At 40.1% G+C, this 15,640-nt stretch overlaps 1 protein-coding gene across 3 annotated transcripts in view; it reads left to right on the forward strand.

Moving 5' to 3' along the window:
• st3gal4 (ST3 beta-galactoside alpha-2,3-sialyltransferase 4) overlaps window positions 1-13,403 on the forward strand; it is a 39,420-nt gene extending 26,017 nt beyond the window's left edge. For 2 of the 3 annotated variants that reach the window (XM_005927283.2, XM_005927284.3), the window contains 9 exons: window positions 1,166-1,247; window positions 1,618-1,707; window positions 3,000-3,097; window positions 3,313-3,376; window positions 4,268-4,363; window positions 6,583-6,781; window positions 7,220-7,357; window positions 12,318-12,473; window positions 12,572-13,403. In XM_005927283.2, coding sequence (XP_005927345.1) covers window positions 1,166-1,247; window positions 1,618-1,707; window positions 3,000-3,097; window positions 3,313-3,376; window positions 4,268-4,363; window positions 6,583-6,781; window positions 7,220-7,357; window positions 12,318-12,473; window positions 12,572-12,661 — 1,013 coding nt within the window. In that variant the 3' untranslated portion in view covers window positions 12,662-13,403. The remainder of the gene's footprint in view (window positions 1-1,165; window positions 1,248-1,617; window positions 1,708-2,999; window positions 3,098-3,312; window positions 3,377-4,267; window positions 4,364-6,582; window positions 6,782-7,219; window positions 7,358-12,317; window positions 12,474-12,571) is intronic. The other variant, XM_005927285.2, reaches the window with a different exon arrangement.
• Window positions 13,404-15,640: the final 2,237 nt, after the last annotated feature.

Here is a 15,640-nt window from a genome sequence, read left to right on the forward strand (position 1 = left end):
AATTCCTGAGGTCAGATGGCCCAGGATGTGAGTGGGCGTTAAGGCGTCTGGGGAGGTAACTCAAAACTGGATTATAGATAGCAGACAGTTGGTGTCGTAAACCACCGCCTCTGTTCAAAGATGGTCGCTCACAGTGGACATAGATGGCTTCTTTCACTCCTCTTTCAAACCATCTGTCCTCTCTGTCCAAAATTTGAACATCGACATCCTCAAAAGGGGATGCCAATGTTCACATGTTTGACCTTAGAACTGAAGAAGCTTCTCGGATGAGAGGTGAAACGTCTTCAAGCAACATAAAGAAGTCCAGACGCTTTTCTTTGCAAGCTCCTTTGACTACAATGACCTGGATGACTGAGAACCTTCACAGACATACTGTTCAGCACATGTACTTTCCTGCTATGAAACTGTTGTAACAGAGGTGGTATGTGGTTTAGCATCGTCTTGCTAAAATATGCGCAACCTTTCCTGAAAGACACATTTTCTGGATTGGAGCATATGTTGATCTTAAACCTGTATTTACACTTTCAAATTTCAGAAATGGTTTGTAGACAGATTTGTTTGCAGATTGATGAACCTCTGCCCAGCTTTACTTCTGTCAAACTGCCTCTCTAAGGTGCTCTTGTTATTCCCAATCATGTAACTAACATGTAGTCAACTAACCGAATTAGTTGCAAAGTGTTTCCCTAGCTGTTTCTTTTTAGCACCACTGACTTTTTGAGCCCTTTGTTGCCATCGTTTTCTAATATTTTTCATGAAAAAGTAGAATACCTCAGTTTAAACATTTGTTATATGTTCTGTTGTGAATAAAATATGTGTTTATGAGATTTGCAAGTTTTTTCAGTGTATTTAAAGAATTCAAACCATTTTTGAGAACATCGTATCGTAATTTGTGATCTTCACTCTTTGCTGTTAAAAATAAATCCTAGCAGATGGACAGTTTCCTATAAGCCTTTGCATTTGTCTTAATTTGGAAAGTGATATTTGAATGAAAATCAGTTTCATTGGCATTGCCCGTACACCTGTTTCAAAATGGCACGTCAGAAAAAGCAAACAACGTAATTTGCATAGAAGAAGACTGAGCATTGTCTCTCAGGTGTTGCCAGAAACTGACTCTACTTTTATAACCTGATATGTTTGCTTCTGTTTTTGTCTTTGTCTGCTCCAGTATGGTGGCCTAGGCTTCTCCCAGTTCTCCTGTTCTTCGTCACCTTTGTCATGTTCTACTGTTCGTATGCCTTGATTCAGAGGTAATCTCACACAAAGACACACTCTAACACAAACATGTCTTTCTTTCTTTCTTTCTTTCTTTCTTTCTTTCTTTCTTTCTTTCTTTCTTTCTTTCTTTCTTTCTTTCTTTCTTTCTTTCTTTCTTAATTTCTCTGGTATTGAGTCACAGAATCACAGTAATACCCATTTCTCAGGATTTCTGGCCAGCGCTGAGTCACTAAAATCTGAGAAGACAGCCTATTCACAAAGTGGTCTGAGCTGCTAGTCAACCAAAGCCTCACACATAGCAATTTTTGCACTTTTTGAGCATTTTGGACTAAATTACTGGCACTTTCCATTTTCACTAATTCAGCAGTAGTTTTCATGCCAGCTGTGGCAACTGTCTTTCAGCTATGGAGGCACCAGCAAGTCTCCCAGCAGTAGCAAGTCGCTGTGTGGTGGCTGGCTAACCCAGAAGAAATGGGAGAGCCTTAACTTTAAGTGAGTAATGGCATGTCTGTGTGTTCTTTTTTCTTTTTTTTCTTTTTTTTGGGGAAACTGACTTATTAAAGGAGTGGTGTATAGCAGTGTTTTTATTTGAACATAAAGTGCCGAGTTCCTTGAAACTGGACTGCTCTGTACCAGTCATGACAGAAAAGCATATTTTACAGAGAAGAAGAGTTATGTTAAAAAAAGAGTTTCCATCTAAATAATGGTTACAGTAAGTTTCAATCATTCCAGTGGAATGTCTTGATAAAAAGCCAGAGAGGGGGAGTTAATGTAAAAAAACTAATTTTGGCTAACAATGTCTTCATGACATACACATATTTTTTTTATAACTTGATAAGGTCTAGCCCGTTTTGTTAACTAATCCCTGTTTCACATTCTCTAACATGCTCACAGTTATCTATCTTTTAGTCTCTTTATCAGTTTATCGACCTGTATATTTACTCACCTTTATTCTTGGCTCTGCTCTATTAGTAAAAGGGAATGTGTGGTTTGGCCAAACCTCATCCAAGGTCACTGTTTATTTATTTAGCCCAGTCGACCTTCCACCGCCTGCCCTTTAACATTTGCAACAGTTAAGATGTGTAGCTGAAAAAGAGTTCAGTTCAGTTCAGAGTTACCAGTCTGTTGTTCTTGGATTTTTAACATGAGTCAGTCACAGGGAAAACTGTGAGGCAGTTACAATGACATTTCTCTAATTAGACTCCCTGCCCGGAGATTTATCCTGATCTCCTACAGAGGGCTAGCTGGCACACAAGAGTAATAAATGCCTGAGAGACTTACTGTCAAAGACAGTAGGTTATAAACAGCTGGAGTGAGTGAGCACAGAAGAGCAACTGTTTCACATATTACAACCTGCCACATTTGTCTCACTCCACAGGCTCTGTGAGCATTATTGTTTTCTTTCCCCTCTCCATGGCGAGGGAATGTCAGCGGAGAATTTTAATGAAGGAAATTGCTATTGAATGGCATCATATAAATAGGTGATTTGCTTATAACGAGGTTGGCTTACCTGCTTAATGGGTACCAGAACATTTGGTAACGCTAGTGCATCAGTTAAGATTACAAAGCAGTTTTTTTTTCTTTTTTATGTGCTAGCTTGAACACTGTACTGCTTGGCAGAACATATGGTATTGTCTATTGTGTGGGTTGATTATTTTAGACAAAAAACTTGAAGCAGTTTTCTTTGCTCTCCCGGCCACAAAGCCTCTGGCAGCATAACTCATCTGTACACTGAAACTGTGTGGTATCATCTTATAAACCCTGCTTTGACATTTCTCATGCAGCATTAGCAGACGGACGCAGCTCTTTATGAAAATGGAGGATTTCTTTTGGCGGCAGCATCTGTCAGATCTGGCATTACCTTATGGCATTAAGGGCAGTGGTATGTTGACCTTGCATTTTAAATTAATCCCCACTCTTCCCACTCACTTTTAGCAAATTTGTCTAATTTTGACTGGGACCAGGACTGGGGATTAAATAGATGACATCTTAAACTGTTAATACAGCTGAAACCCAGGACTGTAGCTTTTTCACCAATTCAGGCTCTGTGTTCGGCGTTAACTTTTGAACTTCTCCATTTCTCACTTTTCATCCCAGAGCTGCTGCTACTGAAAGTGCTTGCTGTAACTACAAATTATCATGTGCCAGCCAACATCGAAAAGTAAGTTTGAGCACACTTTAGCAAACTTGGCCAACAGTAGTAAAGCGAATTAGTTTAACATTGCAATCATGGATAACGATTTGCTTTTTTAGACCATCTTACAATTTATTTATTTACAAGAATATTAATCTGCACTTTTCTAATTATTCTAAATATTCTTAACTATTTAAAAATTTTTCAGTATCCTGCTCTGTTTACCAATTCAAACCATCATGTTCAAAATAGAGTAGGCCAAGATCGGTGCCAACAAATACACACTATGCAGTCCTGTGAAAAACACCCTATGATTCAACAGCTTGTGGCGCCGCCTTTAGCAGCAATAACTTGAAATCTGTCACATCGTTGTGGAGGAATTTTGGTCCATTTTACTTTACAACATGGAGGTTTGCAGGCACTGGTTTTTGCCAAATGTAGCACTCTGCATTATGGCCAAACATCTCCACGTTGTTCTCGTCTGCCCATAGGATTGTTCCAGAGCTCCTGTGGTTGTTTAAATGCAGCTTTGCAAACCTAAGCTGTGCTGCCACGTTCTTTTTAGAAAGATGAGGCCTTCTCCTGGCAAACGTTCCAAACAAGCCACACTTGTTCCATCTTTTTTTAATTGTGCTGTCACGAACTTTAACGTTTAACATGCTAACTGTGGCCTTGTACTTGATTTTTAACATGGTTGCAAAGAGTTCTGTGAAAACGCTCTCTGTAACTGTTCCCTATAACTGTTCCCTATGTCCTCGCGTGCTGTTCCAGTAGTGATGATAGGTTTTTGCCTCCAGAGAGCCATTTTGTTTGTAACTGAACAAAACATGTTCATTTTAAGACTGATGAGAAACCTTGATAAAGACAAATTTGCCACATTTAATTCATAATGTGAACCTGTGTTGTTTTTCTCCACAGCCTTGAGTGCAGAACTTGTGTAGTCATAGGTAATGGCTTTGCCATTAAAAACAGCTCCCTGGGAAGCATCATCAATAAATACGATGTGGTCATTCGGTAAGCAATAATCATACTCCACACAACAGTGAAATCATTTTTCCTGATTATGGTATTAAAATGAAATGATATGCTCTACTGTGCAATAATAGTGGGGTTAAAGTGTGTTTGAAAGTGTCTGCCATATATTTAAATCCAATTATTTAGATGGATGCTTGGATTTAAAATGTTCAAAGTTGCAAACAATGAAGTCAGTATATGGCTTAAATGTCCTTAAGCCAGAAGCTCAGACTTCAGACTGCTCTAAATAGTTGATTGCTGACAGTCTTCAGCCCCTCAGCCTGAAAGGCTTGGGGTAATGTCATCACCTTGCCTGGTGGACAGCCAGGTTGGGTGGATACCCAAGTTTGCGAGCGCAATAACTCGTGAATTAAGGGATGTAGGACTTTCAAATATAGGTGCATGTACAAGCAGGTTGAGGGATAGAGCTGTTGGCGATATCATTAGTGAGGTCATCTACACTTTTTGTTGTAGGGATTGAAACCCAACCAACCTGCTGTTCTGCCCCTCTGTTTATCAAGCACAGCCAATCAGAAAAAATCATGTCCAAGGTTGATTTAAAAGGAGAGCAGTTAAACTTCCATGTTTCAAGGCAGTTAGGACTCATTGCTATTGCATTTTAAAAAAGAGAATGTGTTGATTTCTTTTACCCTCAGCCTCTCTAAACAGGGTTTAATTCACTTAGCTGTAGACTGTATAAGCATGTGACTCTGACACAGAGCCGTCCTCTCAGGCTAAGTTTGGGTCAAATCAGGTTCTTTAAAAGCAGAAAAGAAACCATTGAGTTTACTCAGGGACAAAGGCATCTAGCACATCTGACTTTACAGCCTTGGAATGAACGACCGCATTCTGAGTTTTTTTAAGCCTCTTTCAAACAGCCAGAATTAGGCCTGGCAGCAATGCACCCCCCGAACCCCCCTCTTTCCCTCCCCTCACGTCTCTCGCTCTCTTCTAATTATTTTCCAGCCAAGTCAGGTTATTGACACTCAGAATTCAATGCATGCCTGAGATTTTGACGTCATCTGGCTTTTTTCCTGCCATGGAAACACTGCTTGACTTCTTAAAAGCCTGTTGAGAATTAAGTTCTCAAAGTGCTTGCTAATAATTTAATGTTCTCAGTCTGTGCTATTGAATTTGTCAACTATAGAGTTATATTGTATTTTTTTTGTTAAGTGATGAAACACAGATGTTTTTTTATTTCACAGAGTGAACAAGGTTTCGAATTTCAGGCTGTGTACAGCGTAGTGTGAGTTAGTCATCCTGTTCTGAGGCAACTTTTTAACTTTTATTAATTTTTCCCCCCCAGCTCTTAATCGTGTGATAGATAATATCTGTCAGTAGACGACATATCTGGGTGCAACTTTACACATACACCAAAATTAATGCTGCTGCAACTTCTTAGTATTCATAAGACTGATTGCGGTGTGACATGTTGGTAAATCGTGTTTTATTTGCCATCACAGAAGTGCGTTTTCTCCAGTTTTATTTTTACAGTGATTACATCTCTGCTGAGTAAACCTTGACCAGAAAAAGAGTGTTGCAAGTTGTCCTTGTTGCACATTAATGTGTCAGAAACTAAAGAGATGGTCATGGACTATCTGTGCAATAAAGGATGTAGCTGTTGAGTTTGTGCATCAGCATAAAGTTCTGTAAAAAAAACATATGCATACTTGAGTTCATTGCACCACCCCTGCCCTGCAGCTCAGCCAGGGACCACAACTCCGCCACATGTACTTATTCAGGTTGTCCGTGTCTAATAGATAAAATTAGTTTATTGATCTGCAACATGTAAGTGTGAAAAATCTGCAAAAACACAAGAAATCAAGAATTGTCAACTTCGGGCTGAAGGACCCATGAGCTTATGTGATTTACAAGAATTGTTACTCCTCTTAGAGTATTATCAGATTTCAGTGAACATTGCATGCAAAGATCACCTAATGGATCTTTACCTAAACTATGCTCAAGGCCGAGGTCATGTTACCTACAGTGTCTTTAAGCATGCAATCAGACCATAAATCATTTATGTAAAAACTGAATCGGTTGAAGCTCTGAGAGGCTAGCTGCAGGTGGGGAGTGCAGTATTTCACGATCCACTGAATAATGGTTATTCAATGCTCATTTACATCAACTTTTTTCTAATTGCAAAAATTGAAATCCTGACTAAAACAGCTCTGAAAATCCTTTTTTAAATTTCTTTACATATTTTATTCCTGCCTCAGGTTGAATGATGCCCCGGTAAGAGGCTATGAGGAAGACGTGGGGAACAAGACCACCATGAGGTTCTTCTACCCTGAGTCAGCCTTCTACAACCCTGGACTGGACAATGAGCCTGACACCCTTATGGTCCTGGTGCCTTTCAAACAGCAAGATCTACGGTGGCTCAAAGAGATCCTCTACAATGAGAAGAGGGTACTGGATGTGTGTGAGAATGCACTCTCCCACATGCAAACACAGACTCTCTTACGCACACACAGTCATCTCCCTTTCTTTCATTCTTTCCCTTCTCTGCTTCAACTGAACACATTCTGTTTACTTTTCAAGCTTGTCTGTCTTGCATATCAGGAACAACTACTTAAGAGGTTCTACTTGAGCAGTGCCAGCACTCTCCAGAGTTAAATGTTGTTTCCATTGCAGGCATCGTTCACTCCGTATCCCACGGCACCTCCGGCCTCCTGCTGCTAATAGTTGCAGGGTCATTACCCGCTAATTTGCACATCGATTGAGTGTCCTCCAAACATGAGGGAGATTTACATGCGTCTCTCCTTGCATGCATCCATTTTGCCAAATAAAGGGCAATTCGTGGCCGTTTTCACTCTCAGTCTGTAAACACCTTGTCTGTTTTTTTGTCTTTGCCAGGTCAGGAAAGGCTTTTGGAAGCCCCCTCCTCAAATTTGGTTGGGTGATGCCAGTAAAGTTAGAGTGCTGGACCCACACTTCTTGCATCACACTGCAGTCAAGCTGCTAAAGATCAATTTTCACCCCAAGAGCAAACAGGTGAGTGATCACTTTCACTTAAGTGTTTTTTGTTTGGTTTTTTTGCAGTCGTGACTATGCGTGATCTCAATTTGTGGTAGTAGAAGTTTCAGTGCAGATCGAAAGCAAACTGTCTTTATTCCTTATTCAAATCAGTCCCATTTCTTACTTAATCATAAGTTTTTGCTCTGTAATTGTGGTGGGGATGTTGCAATACCAAGAATTTCTGGCATCCTCTGCAGCAGACTTTTCTTCCTCTTCTGTGCTCTTTTTCCTATGTTTCTGTTCTTCTTTTCTGACCTTTCACTGCTTCCCACATGAATGTTAACAAGAGTGGACGGAGCCTCTGCTGATTAGGCACTGCTCCTCAGAATGATCCGTCATGACCTTTGTGGTAAACAGTTTATTGTAAGAGGCTGAAATCTAGTTGGTGATTACTGTGAATTTGGTGACAATTAGCTTCTGCTTGGCGTCCTGGTATCTCACTGTAAGATAAGTGTCTCATGTCTTCAACGATAAATCAGTGGTTCCCTGGGAAATAATTGGCTTATTTCATTTTTTGGGGGTAAGAAAAGCCAAAATATTGTTTTCTTATTGTATGTCTTTAAAGGTAAAAGGCAGTTCCCAGTGTGCTTATCTGTGATGCGGATTATTGCTTTTGTACTGTGGCCTTCACTAACTTTTAACTCGATTTTAATGTTTAGTTGGTTTTCACTGAGCATATCCTTTGACATTTTAAAGTAGAAGGCAAATGAAACGCAAGATGGCTGAATCAACACACGAAAAGTAAAAGTGAAAGCATTGCTCTAAACCCATAAACTCGAGGAAAAACAGCAGTTGCGCAATGAAGATCCAGAGTGCATGACATTTCTTTTTTTTCCCCTGCTGATCAGATTTTGAAACACCACGGGATCCCTCTTGGACTGAAACTTGTGTATTACAGCATTTTTTATTGGCCCATAGCATCTCATCTGCCAAGTGTGGCTTTCTGTGTGTTTGGTGGGGATCGTCGTCGATGTGGATCTTCAGCCAAGTTTTGTTTTGGTTCTGCTTGTTCCCACTGAGACCTTTTTGTCAAAGACTTGACAATGGGTGTAACCATTTCAGATTGCGGTATAAACACAGTTGGTTCACTGCAAGACGAGAGTGAGGAGCGGGAAGGCAGAGATCCTGCAGGCGATCAGCGGGCTCACTCGACAGGAGCTCTGTACCATCTGTGCAGCTTGTACGGGGATGTCTGGGGGGCAGCAGTAGGAGAGGTGGGATGAAGTGGTGGGAGAACTGGGGCCTGCAGGCAGTAAAGTTTTCAAGTAACACCTGAATTATGTTTATTCGGGGCTGTAAGCATGACATTTTTTACACATTACTGAACACGATGGAAATGCGCATCTGGCACACCTTCACGCTGTGTTGTTGTTGGATACACTTTGTCTCATTGTGGAACTCCTGTGCTTTGGCATCATCAGTTTCCCTCAGGTTACCGATTATGCTCTGTGCAGCGGCAAAAACTCTGTTTCAGATTCTTGACAAGGCTACTCAAACAAATTGTTATTTCTGTTGCTATAACCGACTGCACATTTGTTTAGACACACATTTTGCAAAAAATTAACCCTGAGGGTACAAAAGCTCAACGACTCAGGCAAATGAACACTTACTGTCATCTACATGCCGGTGTGTTGTGTGTAGGCTTTCTTTTAAACATCTCCTGAAAAAGGCAGAAGTAGAGTTATCAGCACACATTGAGGAGCTGTGCTGATCATTCACTGAGTACCGGATGCCAGCCTGACCTGTTGCAAAACTATAAAAAAAACCACACTTGAGCCCTGCTGTACCTCTGAATAAACTTTTAAAATAGCACTTCCCCTGGGGTTTCACACTTCAACGTGGGTTTCAAAAACCCCCACTGAGACAACGTCCACACCAGCCCAGATAAATATGAAAACGGCGTTTTCATCTGAAAACGTTCCGTGTCCACACTAGCGTTTTCAGTCGTTTTCACAGAGTTGTGCATTCACCTTGAAACAGCCGAAAACGCTTACGTTCCAGTACTGCGTATGTGTGAAACGCAAGACGATTCGATCTGCCTCATTTCTGTCTGCCGCTTGTTTACTTTCGCGGCAAAATGTTGAGGAAAAGCAAAATGAAACGCAAAATGATTGGCTAGAATCTAAAGTGTATCACAGCTCAGGAAAAAAAAGCACCGAAAAAAAGCACCGAAATAAAGCACCGAAATGTGCGCTGCTTTTCGGTCTGGTTACTACCGTTTATGTCAGAACCGGTGCCATCATGGCACCGGATACCGGTACCCATCCCTAGTATCCACTTTGGAGAGCGTTTTCAAAAAGCTGCGTTTTCCTTGAGTGAAAACGCAGCTCAGTGTGGACGGGAGGCCAAACCGGAGAGAAAAAGATGCGTTTTCAAACAAAAACGCATTAGTGTGGACGTAGCCTGAAGCTTCTCATAAAGCAATTCACGCAGGTGATGGTTCTTTTCTGCCTGGGTGGGCAAGTTTGCACCTTATCTTACAAATAGAAGACTTGTTTTTTACACTTTATGGCACTTTTGCGACTTGTAGCCTCCTGAAGACAGACTGATTGTTTCCCCAGACAGTGCTACACACATCACACGTAGCCTTGGGCTTCTTCTCCTTCTGTTTGTGTCAGCATGCATAATTATATTGCTTACTCAGAGAGCATTGCACAGTCAGGTTGATTTGCATGTTGTGGCTAATTGCCTCACCATCATCTTCACTTTGGCGCTATTCTTTCTTAACCTCTGTCTATGTGTGTGTGTATGGATGGCGTGGTGTTATTTGATGGGCAATAATTATGTCTTTAAGTTCTTCCTTTTTGGCATTGTGTCAATAAAAAAACAGCAAACTTCAGCTTTTATCCATGTGCTCATTTTGGTGTGATAACCAGTCAATAGAGCAGATCTGATTCATGTGGAAGCAGCAGGAGTCTTTCTGCCTTAAACTTATTACTTATTGTGTGAATGCCTCACAGGCGTTCACACTATTGAGTTCCTGTTTCTCTTTATTCTTTAAACTTTATTCTAGTTGCTCCATGCTTTTTCACCGGGAAACTACTTTCCGCAGTTTTTGTCCGATTTTTGCCGTTCTAATTTAAAAAAAACAAAACTCTGCTATTTCTGCTAATGTCGGCTATGACTTTTGGTGCTCATAACTTCTATACTTTTTGAGATATTAACCCTTTAGAGCCGATCGGAGCGGGCACGCTCTGTTTTGCGTAACTATTTTTAAATCCCGGTAGCACTGCAACCAGGTAAGCTAGCGCAAAAATTTTTTTTGCATATGAAACCGGAGGAGTTGTACTTACATCTTATGCCATCAGCTTGTCCTAGGTCATAGTTTCCTTCCACATAAAGCTTTGCAAAAACTGCATAAAAAGCGCTTGCAGGAACAAAAACATAATATTCCAGAAACACGCTTTGCCGATCCGATCAGCTGTTCGTAACACTTCCTACGTTGGAATAGACGTCAGCGCGAACTTTTGCATTTCCGCCATTACCTTTACCTTACATTACCGATGGAGCATTGCACAGGAAAAAAACACAAAACACAGATGATGATTTGGAAAGATGAAGAATAAAAGGTTTTTGTTAAAGTGGGTTTTAATTTGAAAAGTGAAGGAGAGTTTCTTTTGTCTTCAGGTCATATGGAAATAATTCTTCTTCTTGCCTATGTGAGCACGCGTAATCATAATCAGTCATATAGGGAGTGGCAAACAGCACAGGGGAATTTCTGTGGACAGAAAGAGCCAGCCAGGAATAACACAACAAACATGTCTCCTCTCATTAAATCTCACATTACCTTGAGTTCTAGTTTTTCCTTAAAGAAGCAAAAATAAAATATCAGCCGGGAGGATTTGCTTCCTGCATGTTCTTTTGTCATTGTTTTTAAGCAGAAGCCAATTAAGGAATGTGACATGCACAAAATGTGAAGGGAAATGTATATCACTGCTGTTTGTGGGCTGTTTTTCCCTCGGGATATACAGGAAAAATTGTAGTGTGGAATCGAATTGTAGGAATTAGTCTGTGTCCTCTTTACAGACGTAGTCCACCTGGATTTCATCACACCAGACCAGCTTTCAGCCAAATCTTGAGTTTTTTATGTCTCTGTAACTAACTTGCAGCCACACTAAAACCTTTGCAGGTTAGTGTGTGTGCACCTGTATATTAGTGATAAGGCCAGCATTTTCACTTGCAGGACTACGTATGTATCTGTCACAATGACTTTAGACAATAAACTCATCCTTTACCATGGCACACCCATTTTTAATCTGCTTACATGGTACACCCATGCTTACTCTGCATATGTCCACTTTTTTTTAACAACATAATTGCTAACTTTGCTTGAGAACAGCAGTCTCAGAGCTGCAAATGGATTTCAAAATAAAATGTCAAAATACTCAAGTTTTTCTGTTTTTAAGAGTTTAAGTTAATTGTTGTGCACAACGTTTAAATTCTGTTGGAACAGTAGGTGGTTGAAATAAAAAGCATAGAAACAAAACTGTGTTTGCATAAGCCATGTGGGTGAGATTATGAGAGCGAATACTGCAGATAGAAATGCTTGTGCAAATGAACCGCATATAAAGCTGCAGTTTTCCTCTATCGCCATCTAGTGGTGAAATGAGGGGCTTCTTTTAGGGTTTCAGTTCCAAAGCCATCTGGAGATTGTTTTTACATCATAAGCTCTTTTGCACAACCAGCAAAGCTCAGCATGTACATTTTTTACATGCTTTAAGTAACTCTCCTTCTATAAAGTTAATTTGATTTATACAAACCTGTTTTTGTTTATTGTTTTTTTTTTTTTTTATCTGTTTTTACTCAGGTGTGCAAGGTAAAAATCTTTCAGTTCTTTATTTGGGGGTATCTACTAATATTTGCTAATTTTAGAAATAATAAATCATGAAAACAAGAAGAAGTGCAGTGGGCTGTCATGATCTCTTGCTTGTTGCAGATCCCAGTGCATCCTACCACGGGTATACTTGCCATTTTTGTTGCTCTCAACTACTGTGACGTGGTCCACGTTGCTGGATTCGGATACCCTCGCTCAAAGAGCCAACAGCAGCAGCCGATCCATTACTATGGATATGCCACCATGAAGTCTATGAAGGTGCGCGGCCACCTGTAGTGATGTACTTTTTGTTTTAACACGCTCACTGGCAAAGCTTCATATTCCTTGAATACTAATGCTCCTCCACTCTGTTACAGAATTCTTACCACGACCTTAATCATGAAGCTGAAGCCTTAAAAAGACTGGAGGATTCGGGAGCCATTCTCTACCTGCATCCACATTTATGATACAGATCCATCTCCATTTTTCGTGGGGTCATCTGTCTCAGCTCTTAATGTGCCTTCTGTGGTTGGATATTTGATTTTTTCTGAACGTGACAATCCTGGCACCTTACGTGTGTTTTTTTCCTAAAGTGAAATAATAGAGCGATTTAACCGCTTTTCAAATGTTTTTCTTTGGCGATGTGGTTCAGCATTTTTTTTTTAAAGAATCTTCAACTCTGTAGATAAAGAAATTAATTAATAAAATTCTGAAATAGAAAAAATGTTGGGCATCAATGCTAAGTGTAGCGACCCAGCTGTTTGTGACAAGATAGCTGCAGCAAACTGGTTTCATCAGTAGATGTCCAGTCTTGGTGCTTGTTGTTTTTTGGTTCTTGTGATGAACTGAGTTGATGGAATGAAAACATCTGACATGCGCAGTTTTCACTTGTCTGGACTTTTCACGTATATCGTTAAGATGTAAGCCTGATGCGAGTGGTGTATCGAGTTTAGAATGAAATTTGTTAATTCTTTTGAACTCTGATTCTTTATCTTTAAAGTACAGAACTGTGTTCAAGTTAATGTTTTTTTTTTAAAAATCAAATGGCAATTTTGCTCATTTGTTATACTTTGACTACGGTGATTGTTTCATTATTTATTTCATGGTTTTTTTTTCAGATACAAATGGTACCACTGGATATTTTGTAATGTACAGAATAAAATACATTCATAAATTAAAGGTGATCAAAACTGATCATAATTGATTTTACAGTTGCTTTGCCCTTTCTTAATGTTTTATTTTATTTGAATATTGCTGTTGTTACCACTAGATGGCAGTATGTCTCCATTGCATGCATATTATACAGTATATCCAGTCTACTGCACTGCACATGGTGCAATCATGCAGCAGCCCCCCACTCCCCCACCCCACGTGCCCCAAAGTGCCTGGAGTAATGGAAACACTAAACCTAGCACTAGTGCATGTGCTAGTGAACGTGTGCGGTATGAATGTCTGGGAAACTAAAAACTTGGAAGGACTAAGATACAATTGCTGCAGGTGACATGCCAGCGATGATGGTCTGCTCTCTGCTCTCTGTAGACACCAAACCTTCTATTAATGTTAACGTGAATGGAGCCTGGCCCTTGGCGCTTGAGCTGTGCTCATTCACAGAGTGGTACATCCTCAGCTGTGACAGTGACCGCCTCCTCTGCTTATGTCAGTTTAATGGCAGACATATGCTGCGTTTTCAATTACCCCAGTAAATGCTGTGATACAGCCACTGCTACAACTTTGACTAATAGTAAAAGCACACTCACACTGTAGTTTCTCCAGATGTGAATGTGGTCTGTGGAGCTAGAGCGATATCACACCTGAGTGTAGTGTTGTGCCTTCTGAGCAGCAATGCAGACATTCTCCTGAAGGTCACACTGGAAGCGGGATACCTTTAAGCTGCAAATATGATTTACTGCGCCTGCATAATAGCAGAACCCACCACATGACCATGAATGGATACTACAAACTTGGTATATTTGCTGTGTGGCTCATGTCCACATGTTTTGCCTGCATATCACCCGTAAGGAGGACAGTCCTTTTTTTCAATAGAGTAGAAACAAACGTCATGCACCCCTTTGTTCGGTACACTCAAATTGACAGTTGCTAACTGACACATTTGCAAATGAATCTAAAAGCAAAAACACATTTACAGTATAATCAGATTTGACTCATCCATTGTTATGTGGATGGCTTTAACTTGCAAGGTAAACAAACATCTACCACCGGCTCATTTCATATGTGCAGTGTTGCCATAATTAAGAACATCCTGTCTCAGGATGATGCAGAAAAACTAGTCTGTGCATTTATGTATTTTATGCTAGACTGCTCTCATTCCTTACAATTGGGTTTTCCTAAAAGCTCACTGAAAAGCTTGATCCAAAATGCTAATGCATGAGTACAAACAGGAACAAGAAAGGGAGGTTATATTTGTCTAACATTAGCTTCTCTTCGACTTCAGTAAATTTAGAATTCAGTTTAAAATTCTCTATTCTCACATATAAAACCTTGAATGATCAGGCCCCATTATATCTTAAAAAAACTCATAGGGCACTTCTCTGTCAGACAGCATGCTTGCGGTTCTTAGTTACCAAAAGAAGAATGGGAGACAGACTCCTGTCCTGTGGAGCATGCTCACAGTTTGGGTTTTGGAGACAGACATCTTCTTTACTTTCAAAATTAAAGTTAAAACTTTCCTCTTCTTATAAAACTTTTATCAGCAATTTATCAGCTGACCCTGAATCATCCCTTAGCTTCCATGGTTCCATGATCACGATGCTTTTACATTCCAGTATGTCAACAACCATTCTCCTCTCTCTTCTGTAGTTTTCCTTGTGAATGGTGCTACTTGCTGTTTGTCATCTCCCTTTGCTCCACTTTTTTTTTTTTAAATCTCCTCTTTCCTCCCTCTGTCCAACTACTTGTGACAGATGGCTACCCTTTCCTGAGCTCAGGACTTTGAGTGTTTAAAGGAAGCCCTTCTTTCCCATCACTGACAAGTGTTTTTCCTCATAGGTTATCATCAGAAGTTACAGAGTGAATAGAGCACATCATCCTTCATCCTTCACCCTTAGATTTGCTCAAACCAACTCACATTCATGATTGTTTACATAATTACACACCATATGTTTAATCTCAAATGCAGAAGAACTTTTTCACATGTAACTGCTTCACATGTATCTGTTTATTTTGAGAATAAACAGATATCTGTTTGAATTAATGCGTTTCATAGAATTTCAGAGTTCATTAAAGAATGAGCCCCATCACACTCGATGGGGTATGCATGCTTACACAACAGGGGGTTACATAACTGAACAAGGTTTGTGTGACTCCTTGTGTGCGGGCTGTTTATATGACAGCTGCAAATCAGGTCAGACTTTTCATGAGACTGTATACGATGAACACTTTTAAACATCCGGTGCCACAGTGTATTACACATACAGTGAGTTAGTAAA

The sequence above is a fragment of the Haplochromis burtoni genome, unplaced genomic scaffold (genome assembly GCF_018398535.1).
Source record: "Haplochromis burtoni strain Fernald_Lab_line unplaced genomic scaffold, NCSU_Asbu1 Contig_88, whole genome shotgun sequence".
Classification (NCBI taxonomy): Eukaryota; Metazoa; Chordata; class Actinopteri; order Cichliformes; family Cichlidae; genus Haplochromis; species Haplochromis burtoni.